This window comes from Lactuca serriola, chromosome 5 (assembly GCF_051521515.1).
Source record: "Lactuca serriola cultivar US96UC23 chromosome 5, Lser_US96UC23_V15, whole genome shotgun sequence".
In the NCBI taxonomy this organism is placed as follows: domain Eukaryota; kingdom Viridiplantae; phylum Streptophyta; class Magnoliopsida; order Asterales; family Asteraceae; genus Lactuca; species Lactuca serriola.
This window is the reverse complement of record NC_136412.1, coordinates 312,067,556-312,081,536: the sequence shown is the minus strand read 5'-3', so window position 1 is coordinate 312,081,536 and position 13,981 is coordinate 312,067,556. Positions and strand designations below refer to the sequence as shown.

Here is a 13,981-nt window from a genome sequence, read left to right as displayed (position 1 = left end):
AGATATTTCCGCATTGGCTTTTTATGATTTTTACTCTGATGTTTAGATGATATATATTTACCTTGATTGGTTTTGGAACAATTTCTTTGTGTGGTTTATTGTTTATAAAAAATGAAAATTTTACTATGAATTGTTGGGACGTTACAGACACAGTATATGCTTGTATCATATTACATAATATGATACTAGAAGACAAACACCATATCAAAAATATTAATTATACACAAATTTGCCGGATTAAGTCACGCCTTACAAACAGGGGCGGAGCCAGTAGGGGGCTAGTGGGTGTTTTGCCCCCTAACTCCATTGGTATTAGTGTATTATTAGTTAAAGCCCCCTTCTATATTTTTACGATGTACGTCTAAGCCCCAGCTAATCTAAAATTCTAGCTCCGCCCCTGTTTACAAACGACGTGGCTCGCGAAAGTTTAGCCTATTTTAACATGGGCCGTGTTCGACCCAAAAACCAACTTTTGGCAGTTTTTCCTATCTTTCATATTACGGGTTGAGGGTCATTTTTAGAAACACACAACATATTAGAGCACCATTGGAGAGGAGAATTCGAAGGTTTTTGCAAGGGTTTGTCCGTTAATCATTTGGAAACATTAATTCTTATTTTTGTAAGTTGTAATTACACTTAATTTCATCTTTTAGACTTGTGATCTTGTTCTAGCTATGTGTGGCTAGAACCCTAACTTCTCCAATTTCATGTTTTGACTTCTTGGTAGTGACTTTAATCATATGACATGATGTTTGTTCTTAATTTCTATCTAATGAATTTGATTTTGCTTCAATCGAATGTTTGATTCTAATTGTGATTTTTATTGGCCATTTGAATTAGGGTTAGATCATTGAAGTTATCTCTTTTACAAAATCCGTAATTGTTTTGTGAAATTGAACAAGTAACAAGCATTAAATTGATCTTTATTGAATGAATTTAGTGTAAATCTTATTCATACACTTTTACACTCCCGAGCTTATGAGGAGTATTGGGTGTTGTTGGGAACATTCACATAAAGTTTCATGCAATCTTATAATCTAATTCTAAGAGCTTGTTTAGATTAGGTTAATAAGGTTAGGGTTAATCAAAGAGCTTGTTTTGGCTAATTAATGCGGTGAATTGGAAGTGTTAGAGCTTATTAGCACTTTCAAGTACCAACTTAGATAGAATTGAACGAATATTGTGTCATCTTTCAGTCACATTGCTCAATTGTCATACATGGAGTTGGAGTCCTTACAAAATCTAAACTTAATTCGTTCGTTTAGTTGTCTACGCGTGTTTTAAATTTGTTTGTTTAGTCATTGCATTCTAAACCCACCTTATTACTGTTGGTGACCATAGTACCTTGCGCAAAGAGGTATAGACTAATTATCCCGTGTCTCTGTGGATCGACCCTGCTTGCCTTGTACTACCTTTTAGTGCAAGATAGTGGGATTATTTTGGATTATATCGTACCCCTATTATTTGTTGGGTCTGACACGCCTAACAAATTGGCGCCGTTGCCGGGGACACGATGTTACTAATTGTTTATGCCTAGATTTTTGTGAGCAGGTACATCTCTATAAAAAAAACAAAAAAAGTAGAAAAAAAACAAAAAGTGTCGCTCAGAAATGAATACTCCTTACATAGAAGACCAACTTTTTGAGCTAGCTCAGTTAGTGATGATGATTGGAAATGACCAAAGTGTGCAACCCACACCTATTCCTTGTGATTTTTGCACTCAAAATGGATATCATACTGATATGTGTCCATATCTACAAGGAGAATGGGAAGAAGTGCAAGAAACAGGAAGCTACTATTGGTCAAACCAATGGAGTTATGATCAACCTCAACATGATCAATGGTGGGAAAACAACCAAGTTTGGGGAAACAACCAATGCCAAAACCCATACCAAGCTTGGGGAAATGACCAATACCAACTAACTCCACAGTTCCAACAACCATATTTTCCACCTCCACAACAACCTGAAACGTCGAGCATGTCCTTGGAAGACATTGTCAAAAGCATTGCCACTACTACCCATATCTTCCAAGAAACAACCAAAGCTAGCCTCAAAAGCTTAGAGCAACAAATTTCCCAACTTACTCAATCCGTGATTATATTAGAAACTCTGGGAAAATTACCATCACAGACGAAGGAGGACCCAAGGCATACCATTTCTTCCATCACCTTGAACGATGGGAAAAATGTTGATGGCCCAAGATTGCAATTAGAAGATGGGGAAGAGGAGGAAGAAGTAGAAATGGAAAAGGTTATCCAGGAAGAAGTAGAAATTGAGAAGGCTGACATGGAAGTTGTAGAGGATGTGTTGCAGGTTGATGAAAGAGAGGCTGAGCCACCAATTACCAATGAGAAAATCCTTTCGCTAGTAGACCAAACACTAGAGCCGAAAACGATAAATCTATCAGAATCCTCAAAGGATATATATCGCAAGAAGGAAGAGACACAATCAGTCATCAACTCAACCACCCTATCAAAGAAAGAAGAGTTGATTACCTTACTGGACAAGTACATGAAAGGGGCCGGTTGGACGATTGGTGTCATTAAGGGTCTAAGTCCAACTTGGTTCTTACGCAAAAAGAAAGTCAAGTACAAGATAAGTGTTCCATTGATGGAGATGGCGAAAAGTTTACTAATTTGGAGAGTCCCACATAATTAGATCGAAACATATTCCGGGGCCAAGTCGAGCCAACGACTTAAAACAAGGGCGGCTAACCGGGAGGCAACCCGGGGGTATTTTTGTCTTTTCCTTCAAAACATTTTCGTTTCTTTGAAGTTTTTAGTTTTTAATGTTCCAGATGTGTTGCAACATGTTTTTATACCTAGAAAATGAATCTCGGGCTTCAAAAAAAAAAAATATTTCACGGATAGCTTGGGGAAGATGAAGAGGAGGTTCTCACCACAATTGCAAGGCTCCAAGAACGATTCGGTAAATTCTTTCCTATCTTTAATCGTTCATATTTTGCTTTAAAATTCAATATGTGTGCACTTGTGACTGTCTTAGACTCTTACCCAACCCGACTACCATCCCCCACCACCTTCCAGTGATTAGATAGGCTGTTCCGCCCTCTCCAAGCATCGGGGACGATGCTTATATTCAAGCTTGGGGAGGGGTAGAGTTGTACGTTAGGTCCATGCATCCATGCATAATCATAAAAAAAAATATTTCTCTTTTCTTTCATTCTGCATTTATAAAAACCAAAAACATTTTTTTTATTTTTATTTTAAGTTTTTTGCATTTCATCAATTGCATTAATATTCAAAAAAAAATAATACGAGATGAATACAATATTAAATACAATAGCTCCATGAAGTGGGAAATCGAGAGCTCAAATGAAAAAAAAATACTCAAGTGACCGGATAGTTGCTGGAAGTGTAGAATCAACTATCATAACTAGGGGACCCAAACACCATAATTCGAGACCCCAGCCTTAGATAATAAAAAAATTGAAATACTGAAACGTTTTTGTGGGCGGTAATAACAACTTTAGGATGATTTGCTTCTTAATGTTTAAAAAGAATCTTTATCGGCAACTCTGAACCCACAAAACACGGACCTATTTGTTGACACGCGTTACCCTTGCGGTAAAAGAGAGCTTAAGTATCAGATCCACACAGCCAAGAAAGAAGAAAGGGTATAACTGTCACATCCAGTACCCCAATCAAAATTTCAAGTGCCAAAACGAAGAAACTTTCAGAAATTCAAAAGTTGATTGAAGAATTCAAAGTTCAAAATGAAGATACAAATCCAAGTTCAATCAAAATCAAAAGTCGCCTCAAAGTCAAGTCTGGCAAATGAAGAACTGTGTGATATGATACTTGTGGCTCTCGAAAAAGTGAAAGCATAGGAGCTGGGCCCCTTCGGGTGGGCTCACTGTTTCAACAAAAGTTGATTCGCCGTGACGGGTTCTTAAGGATGCGTCGATTCTAATTCTTGACTATCTAGTCTTAAGGACATGAGATCCCGAACTGTGTTATTTTTGCTCGCAAAAGCTAATTAAGGTAAGAAGTTTAAATAAAACTATGGTTGGATTATTGGATTACACCGTTTCGTGTTCTTCCTCACTTTGGGAGTCTGTGATATGTGGAAGGTAGCAGGATGGTCGCCTAGGTATTAATGATTGGAGCCCCATTGATGTAAATTATGATCGTATATGCCCATATTTATAAAAATAAATAAAAATATTACTTGTGTTCTTAAATTTTTTTCTTTGGTTCATCTTTGTTCCTTAAGTATCTTTTGTACATATGTTTCTTTTTCATGGTCTTCATTGCATGCATTCATTCTTAGCTTTTAGGATCTTTATATCCCTATTTGTTCTATATTTCTTTTTGCCATCTAGAAATCGTCCTGTTTGTCCGGTTCTTGTTCTTTCTTGAGGACAAGAAAGGTCTAAGCTTGGGGAGATTTATTAGGTGCAATTTGTGCACCTTTTTGCACACCTTTGAGTCTCATTTCATGCATCTATTTATCATAATTGTCCTTCATTTGTCTTGAATTTAATCATATTTTATGTTAGTCTCTAGAACAACCTTATTTGCACATTTTCATGTCTTTTTCAGGTAAACCGGAGGTTGGAACGCGCTTTGAGAAGTGTCGGGAAGCATTGGTGAAGATTTCGAGATGATCGGCCGAATAACGAAAAAGTTGGAAAAATCAAGTTTGGATTCGGAGTCAGAGGGGAACACGGGGCATGTTGAATTTACACTGAAAAGTGGGCACGGGGCGTGTTTGACCAAAATGGGAGCTGTTGACCATGTTGAACACGGGGCATGTCAGTTTACTGCAAATCAACACGGGGCGTGTTGCTGAACACGACCCGTGTCAGTTTAGCCTATTTTAACACGGGCCGTGTTTGACCCAAAAACCAACTTTTGGCAGTTTTTCCTATCTTTCATATTACGGGTTGAGGGTCATTTTTAGAAACACACAACATATTAGAGCACCATTGGAGAGGAGAATTCGAAGGTTTTTGCAAGGGTTTGTCCGTTAATCATTTGGAAACATTAATTCTTATTTTTGTAAGTTGTAATTACACTTAATTTCATCTTTTAGACTTGTGATCTTGTTCTAGCTATGTGTGGCTAGAACCCTAACTTCTCCAATTTCATGTTTTGACTTCTTGGTAGTGACTTTAATCATATGACATGATGTTTGTTCTTAATTTCTATCTAATGAATTTGATTTTGCTTCAATCGAATGTTTGATTCTAATTGTGATTTTTATTGGCCATTTGAATTAGGGTTAGATCATTTAAGTTATCTCTTTTACAAAATCCGTAATTGTTTTGTGAAATTGAACAAGTAACAAGCATTAAATTGATCTTTATTGAATGAATTTAGTGTAAATCTTATTCATACACTTTTACACTCCCGAGCTTATGAGGAGTATTGGGTGTTGTTGGGAACATTCACATAAAGTTTCATGCAATCTTATAATCTAATTCTAAGAGCTTGTTTAGATTAGGTTAATAAGGTTAGGGTTAATCAAAGAGCTTGTTTTGGCTAATTAATGCGGTGAATTGGAAGTGTTAGAGCTTATTAGCACTTTCAAGTACCAACTTAGATAGAATTGAACGAATATTGTGTCATCTTTCAGTCACATTGCTCAATTGTCATACATGGAGTTGGAGTCCTTACAAAATCTAAACTTAATTCGTTCGTTTAGTTGTCTACGCGTGTTTTAAATTTGTTTGTTTAGTCATTGCATTCTAAACCCCCCTTATTACTGTTGGTGACCATAGTACCTTGCACAAAGAGGTATAGACTAATTATCCCGTGTCTCTGTGGATTGACCCTACTTGCCTTGTACTACCTTTTAGTGCAATATAATGGGATTATTTTGGAGTATATCGTACCCCTATTATTTGTTGGGTCTGACACGCCTAACAAAAACTATCAGGGTTAGTCCATTGAACTCAACATGCCGAGTTGATGGCACAGTGTTTGTTGAGTCCAGCTCGGATGTGTCGAGGTGATATTGAGTCAACTTCTGATAACCTTATTGCATGAATTAGTAGTTATAGTGTACTGGTACGCCAGGGAGGGATGCCTCAGCTATCCATCAATATTTTAGTGTGAACTTATATATATATATATATATATATATATATATATATATATATATATATATATGTTCAGGTTCATTTGAGACCATGCTAATTTTGTGAGACCGTAAAACCAAATCTAAAAATAATTTTAAAATGCAAAATAAAAGGAAAAATCCAAAAGTTCTTTTTTTTTTAATTATTATTTTCGGAACTTTAATCACCTAAAAAAATAAAATATATATAAAAAGATAAAAAAAAAATTACCGTTTTTTTAAAATATGTGAAATATTTTAACAGAATATTACACTATAAATACATTTTTTACATATTCTAGTAGAATAAATAGAATATTCTATATATCTGAGAAATCTATATATATATATATATATATATATATATATATATATATATATATATATATATATATATATATGCAACTTTTTGAAAAAGATTATAAAACGCTTAGGACCTAAGTCCAAACTTCAAAGTCCAAAAGATTTACTCCAAAGCCTAATTAAGGTTAGAAAATTAAATTAAACAAAGTTAGCTCGTTAAGCATTAGTTCTTCTCTAATCTATAGGCAAGTGGTTATTGGTTTTGGTATCTTTGTCCATCTTATTCTCGTTTGGACATATCACAACTTCAAAACTATCATATAATTCAAAGCTAACTTCAAATTACATTTTTATATAACACTTTCTCCTAATAAAATCCAATTTGAGGTCCGTCAGCGGCACCCTCGACACCCCTGCCAGTAGGGATGTTTAGAAATATTCGCATCCGGAAAAATCCAAAAATCTGAAATGAAATTATCTGAACATCCGAAAAGAAATATTTTTAAAACTTTAATATTTTATATATTTATACACCACTATAATTTATAGTAGAGATCAATTTAATTGTTTATAAACCTTCTCTAACTAGATTTTATATGGACTCCATTTATGCGATTTATGTCCCCAAGTTCTCTATTCTTGTGTAAATCATTTAGAACCAAAAGTCCGATATAATTATTTACTTGTCATGGTTACTTGAAAAGTACCAAACTTTACTAAGAATAAAATTAACAATGATACCTTCAAAAAAATCTTTTTTATTATTTTGTTACTTGACATTAACAAGCTAATTTCTGTTTACAATTTTTTTTTGAATTATATATTGTTAGATATAAGAATATTTTTACTAAGCAATCACAAAATTCATGTTTTACAATAAAGAGGAAGAATGCTTCATAAATCATTTAAGATAATCACTATTTATTTGGTGTTCAATATTTTAAAGTGTTTATGTTGATCAGTATTGTAGTATATTTTGTACTAATTTTGTCTTAAAATTATTTGGTTAATAATGAAAAAATATAAAATTTTCCCAATCCAAATCCATATTTGAAATTTCGGATACTGATAGTGTATCCTATTATCCGGAACTTCGGATATCCATAATATAATAATGCTACCATTGTCAACCTATTGTTTTTTGCAAAAATGTCATGCATTTGTCAATCTTGTGAGTTCCATGGTTTTTTCTTGAATTAGAAACAAGCATGTTTTTGCGTACTTTTCATTCTTAAACAAACCTAAATACGTTTTCATTTTACAACATGATTTCAAAATTCCAAACCAATGCGCCTATTCGAAAAAGGACAAGTAGACATCAAAGTCTACACTCCCTATCACTTCCTTTTTCAACTAAATCCAACCCCCCACCATGGCACCATCCACCTTTGCTTTTGGCTTTATCCCAACACACTTGGCCCTCAATGCAATTTTATATTTACCATCAACAATACCAATGGTGACAAAATAAATAAATAAATAAAATACATTTTACATACGTGTTCATGCACATCACCGGCCGGAGGACATGAACGATTCAGTGATCGGCGCCGACGCCGTTGAGTACTGTATTTGAGAAAAGTAAGCACTTGAAGAGGCTTCACCAAGTCTACCTGAGTAGTCATCTCTTATCTCCAACACAGTATCGAAATCCGCCGGCAATGGCTCTTTTCCGGTAAGAAATTTCAAAACTTGCGACATGCTCGGCCTCACCGCCGGAACGGAGTGCGAACAAAGCAACCCCACCTTCAAAACCAAATCCATTTCCTCAACATCCAAATCGTCCTTCAGTTTCGGGTCAACCGCTTGCGAGAGTGTCTCCTTAAACCAACAATCCAACACGTAATCGACCAGAATCACCGCCTCTTGCCGCCCCTGCAACTCCACCGGCCGCCGCCCACAAACAACCTCTAAGCAAAACGCTCCGAAAGCAAAAATGTCGGTGGCGGTGGTGGCTTTACCTTTTCGGGCCAATTCAGGTGCTATGTACCCTAAAGTCCCAGCTAAATGAGTCGTTTTTGCATCGGTTCCATTGTTGTTGCCGAATCTCGCGAGCCCAAAATCGCCTAATTTTCCGTTCAATTCGGCGTCTAGTAACACATTGCTTGCTTTGATATCCCGATGGATTATAACTTCACACCATTCTTCATGCAAATAAGCTAAAGCTTCGGCTACATCGATAATGATTTTAACCCTTTGTTTCCATGTTAAAGTGAATTCGGGATTCGAACTGAATATGAAGTTATCTAAACTAGTATTCGGCATATAATCATATACAAGAAACAATTCGCCTTTTCGTCGACAATACCCAAGAAGTCTTACCAAATTTGGGTGTCGCAACCGCCCAATGGTGGCTATCTCCGCCACAAATTCCTTCATTCCTTGGCCGGATTCATGCCAGATCTTCTTCACGGCGACCTGAGCTCCTATGTCCGGCAAAGTCCCTTTGTAGACCTGACCAAAACCACCTTTTCCGAGGAGCTCACTTTCTTTAAACCCTTTTGTGGCGGTGTAAAGATCTTTGTAGGAAAACCTGTGAGGTCCGTATTGAACCTCCCAACTTTCAAGAACTTCTGCGAATTTACGTTTTCTTCTTCGGAACAAAACGAACGCCACTAGTGAAATTAATGAAAGAACCAGTAATCCACCTAAAGATAACCCAATTGCTAAACCCATTGTCTTCTTTTTCGTTGATTTTTTCTTGAGAGGTAAACGTGGGACCTTCGATATATCGATTTCTTGAGCTTCGCCATTCATCTGAAAACTCCAACCGACGACGTAAAACCTCTGAAGAAGAACCCCAGTCGCTGAAGTGAATCCGACGTACATTTCTTCGAGTAAAAAAGGAGATAGATCTTTCTTCCAAGATACGAGAGGTTTTTCAGGTTTTTTGAGGGGAAGAGGAGCTAGTGTGACATCTATGGTTTTCTTGACACCATCGTAATCGATCCAAGCTCGTATTTCTCGCGAACTAGCAAGAGTTAAGTTTTGAAAAACCCCATTTTCGTAATACCCTGCTGTTGCAGCTAAAACCGATACTATACTGTTTATATCAAGACCCACATGGTTGCCGTCCATGTCGCCAAGTTCGAGGTTTCTAAAAGTGTCGAGTTCGATGGCGACGACGTGATTTGAGGCGTTTCCGTCGTTTGTCCTGTTAAAGAGTCCGAGATGTTGCGAAGACGATGCATCAATCACTTCTTTCGACGGAGCAATCGCAAAAGTCATGCCGTGGAACGTGAAAAGAGGATTTTCCGGTATAATTCCAAAAACGAAAGAGGTGGAGAACGAGTAAGCGTCGCCGGTAGTCGAGTTTTTGAACCGGAAAGGGCGAGAGTAGAAGGTGTGACCAACACCGAACATCTCGGTGTCGTTGGTATGAACCACTCGGCCATCTGACTGGATCTCTCGTACACCATCAAGCTGTGAATCGTCGAACAGGAAAGAGAAACCATCGTCGGCGGCAGAAACAGTGGTTCCTGCTGCTCCGGCGAGGAGAAGCAGCAGTAGAAGAACACGGGGTTGGATCAAGATCATAGATAAAGCTTCGAAAACGGTTATGGATAGTTGGGAAAGTTATAGATTATTGATTGTTAGGTTCTTATGATTTGGATCGGTAGGTGGTTTGGTGAAAGGGATCTCTTCTCTTCGCCGCCGTCGTCGGGATGATCAAAACAAGGGAACTCATTTGGTTTGACATGTCAATGCTCCAAGTCTCCAACGCAGCCAATTTGGATTCATTTGATGCAATTTGAAGGGAAAATGTTATCTTTTTGAAATTTAATAAAGTATTAGTAATGGATATTGTTTGGTAACTTTAATGAATTTAACGACACTTTAAAATGCAACCACTAATTGTGGAGTTTGTTTATATCCCAGCATGTTATTTTAATAATGTATCATAGATTTGAGGTTCGTTGATTGATTATAGGTCCCCTGGTATCTTTAAAAGTTATACTTGTCACACATTTATAGGCGAAAAATAGGAAAATATAAATCATTAAGATAATTAATTTTTAGGTTTGTTTACACCTGTGTAATTATTATTTTTATACATCTAGATAACGAATTTGCTGTAAATATTAACATATGACCATTATGATCAGCTGTAGTAGGTTATATTCGGTTATAATGACCGTATGTATACACTTTCAACAAGTTCGTTCCTGGATGTATAAAAAAAAGTTAGCTAAATATGAACAAAACAAAAATAAGAGCAAATTACACAAATGATCACTGGTTTGGGGAAATTTATACGTTCGGTCTCGAACTTATTTTTTTTTTAACTCGGATGGTTTATACTGTTTATTTTTTGTTGTGTGCTTGGTTTCTATCTTACCTAAAAAGAATATTGTGCCCTTATTCATTTATTTTTTAATTAATTTTCTTATTCACGTATTTATCTTTTTATATATTTAAAAAAGTTAATAGACCCCACATATCTGTATCCTTACTCTAAAACTGAAACCATATTTGAGAAATTTAATCTAGGTCCCACCGCTCACCATTAAATCTCTCATCCTCCTTAACTTCTATTTTCTTTCCATATTTAGTGACATCGACGTCTTCACCATCCTATTTTTTTCGATCGTTCAACTCCGACAAATCAACACCACAACCCACTGTCTTTTCATTTTTATTTGAAGGACCGAAAAAAAAGGATGTTGAACAAATCGAAAAGTTAATTACCTTAATAAGTAATATTCCACGAAAAATATTTGAAACCCATTTATAATTATGAAATATCAATATCATAATACAAAATTAAATCAAGAATGCTTAAAAGCATCACGAGATGGGTTCATATTTAAATTTTGTAAAGGATTTTTGGGATGTATTGCAAGACGGTCTTATTAAAGCTCTTAAACATTTTGAGTCCGCCGGTAATACTTTGAGAGGCTGCAATGCATCCCTTGTTTCTTTAATCCCTAAGATCCGAGATCTACTTTCTTTTTCGGATGTTTCACCCAAGGTTGTTAAGATCTGGATTTTATGTATAATCTTTTTTTGTTTTACAAGATCGTGATTGTAAGATCCTACCAAAAGCATTTTAAAACATAAAAATATATGTATTCATAAATCAGTTAACCATGTTAAAAATAAATACTTTAAAACATAAAAAAAATACATTTATAATACATTATTTAACGATAAACAATTCAAAAGGGTATTCAATGTAGTTCGTCCAAAAAAATATTTGATATATATATATATATATATATATATATATATATATATATATATATATATATTAACGATCCTACGATCTTACGATCCGATCTTATGATCCTACCGAAAAATGATCCAAGTAAGATCGTGATCGATTTATGTAGGTGAGATGGTACGATCTACAATCCGGATCGCGTTTTTAACAAGCATGGGTTCACCAAAGTACTTTCACAACTTCTATCAATTTATCCTAAAAAGTGATAACATTTGTAGTTAGTCACGAACAAATGGCCTACGTAGCATAACAAAATAGTATTTTAGACGGTCTGTTCTTAATAAATGAAATATGTTCTTGGGCCACACAAAATCAAAGAAAAGAATGATAATGTTTAAAGTTGATCTAAATAAGATTTTTGATTCATTGTCATGAGATTGTTTTTGGTTTCGTAATGCTTCAAATGGACTTTGGGTCTAAATGGAGGATTTGGATTAGTGGTATTCTAAAATTTGGGCGAGCATTTGTCTTTAGAAGATCAGGCAAAGTGTAGCGGGAAAGAAGCAAAAGGAAGGGAACCGCACCTAGGATCACTACACCCTGGGTGCAAGGTAAGGTGAAAGGTCGGAGAGTGTGGTACCCCCTCCCTGATGGATACACAACTTCTTCCGATGCTCGTGTCGGACAAGATTTAAATGATGACGACGAGCTCAAGTTAGAAGAAATTGTCCGACTGATGGGTAGGGACAAAGCAAAAAGGAAAGGGAAGGGTCTCCTTCCATTGCATTATATTTCAGCAGTGAAGTAGACGAAATGTGCAAAATGACAGAGACATTTGATCGATACAATATAGATTTCGTTGAACGTTTGACATTCGACAAAGAAAAACTTGTCCATAAAAAGGGGTGTGAGTTTTGAAGATAGGCCCTCGAGCTATAGTTTTGAAGACGAGTGAGAAAATTATAAAAAAAAATTCTCATAGATTGTTTCGTTTTATTTTTAAAATATTGGTTGCCTTTTATGTACCTTTTATGTTAAGTAATGAAGTATTTATATTTTAATTAAATTTTGGGGTTATTAATCATTTTTAATTTGATCTATTTATTTTTTGAATTATAAAATTAAAATTAGATTATTTTTATTTTTAAAAAATAAAAGTGAAAGGTGGTCATTTCCAAACTTTTGGTGAATGAAATATGAGTGAGTGAAAAGCTGACGTGACACAGTAAAAATGAGTGATGAGGTGTGACTACATCCTCTGGTCTAAATAAGTATCTTATAAAATACTTTGACATGTCAAAAAGAAGTTAGACAAATAGATTTATTATCTTTTTTCTTTTCCATTATTGCAATGGAAGATTTATACATGGTCATGAAATCGGTGTTGGAAAAACATTTGGTTTTTGGCATCAATTTTCCAAATAATGGTCTTGTTATTTCTTACCTCATGTACGTGACAACATGATGTTTGTCATCGAAAGGCCCGCTAGAAGTTTTATCAAGCTCAAAAGAATCATCTTTTTGCTTTCGTCTTGTCTCTCCTCAAGATTAAAGGTAAACTTTATAAAAGCAACGGTTTTGAGATTAGCAAATTTGGGTTGGCTCGTATGGTCGATATATTACTTATCTTGGAGTTCCTCTAACATCCCAAAATCCAACCATATATATTGTTTTAAATAAGATTATAAATCCTTTTGAAATGTAAAACCTTATTGGATATATCAAAACCAATTCTTGAAATCAAACATGTCTCATTACATTATCATATTAAACACATTACCATCGTCTTGCATAAGCATATGTATTGTTTATAAAATCATCTCATAAAGTTGATAAATGTTGGATATATGTCATGCCCTTGAGAATGTCTAAATGTCAAAATCATGTCGGCTCCCACCTATCCACTAATCTGACAGAGCTTCCATAAAACATAAAGTAGCAACTATAAACCTAAGGATTAGTGAGTAATCACAACACTCACCTATTATAAAGATCATATACAATACACTTAATAACACATAAACTTCAAGTAATAAGTCTCATATTACTTAAATTTTATCAAATATAAATAAGTACATAGCGTATGCTAGCATACTCCTCTAATCAAGATGGTACAACTAAAAATTCCCTCACTTAAGAGGCTATTCTCTAGTTGTCCATCCCATGACCATCTGTACATGACCATCCAAATCAAAACAACTTGATTTCCTTATGAGAGGCTTTTCTCCAGTTGTCCACTCCATAACCACTCCCATCACTTAAGAGGCTTTTCATGGTATTATACCACATTACAACTAGAACTTCCCTCTAAGAGGTTATTCTCTATTTGAACCGATGATGTCAACCACACTTCCCTTCAAGAGGCTATTCGTGGTCGTACATAACATAATCACATAGTCCACATAATAAGGAAGTTCATGAGAACTCACCT

General features: G+C 35.4%; 1 protein-coding gene across 1 annotated transcript; it reads right to left on the bottom strand.

Moving 5' to 3' along the window:
• Positions 1-7,800: 7,800 nt before the first annotated feature.
• On the bottom strand, positions 7,801-10,159 carry LOC145054948 (L-type lectin-domain containing receptor kinase V.9-like). Its single transcript, XM_079003217.1, has one exon. The coding sequence runs from the start codon at positions 9,921-9,923 to the stop codon at positions 7,899-7,901; it is 2,025 nt and encodes a 674-aa protein (XP_078859343.1). The 5' UTR covers positions 9,924-10,159; the 3' UTR covers positions 7,801-7,898.
• Positions 10,160-13,981: the final 3,822 nt, after the last annotated feature.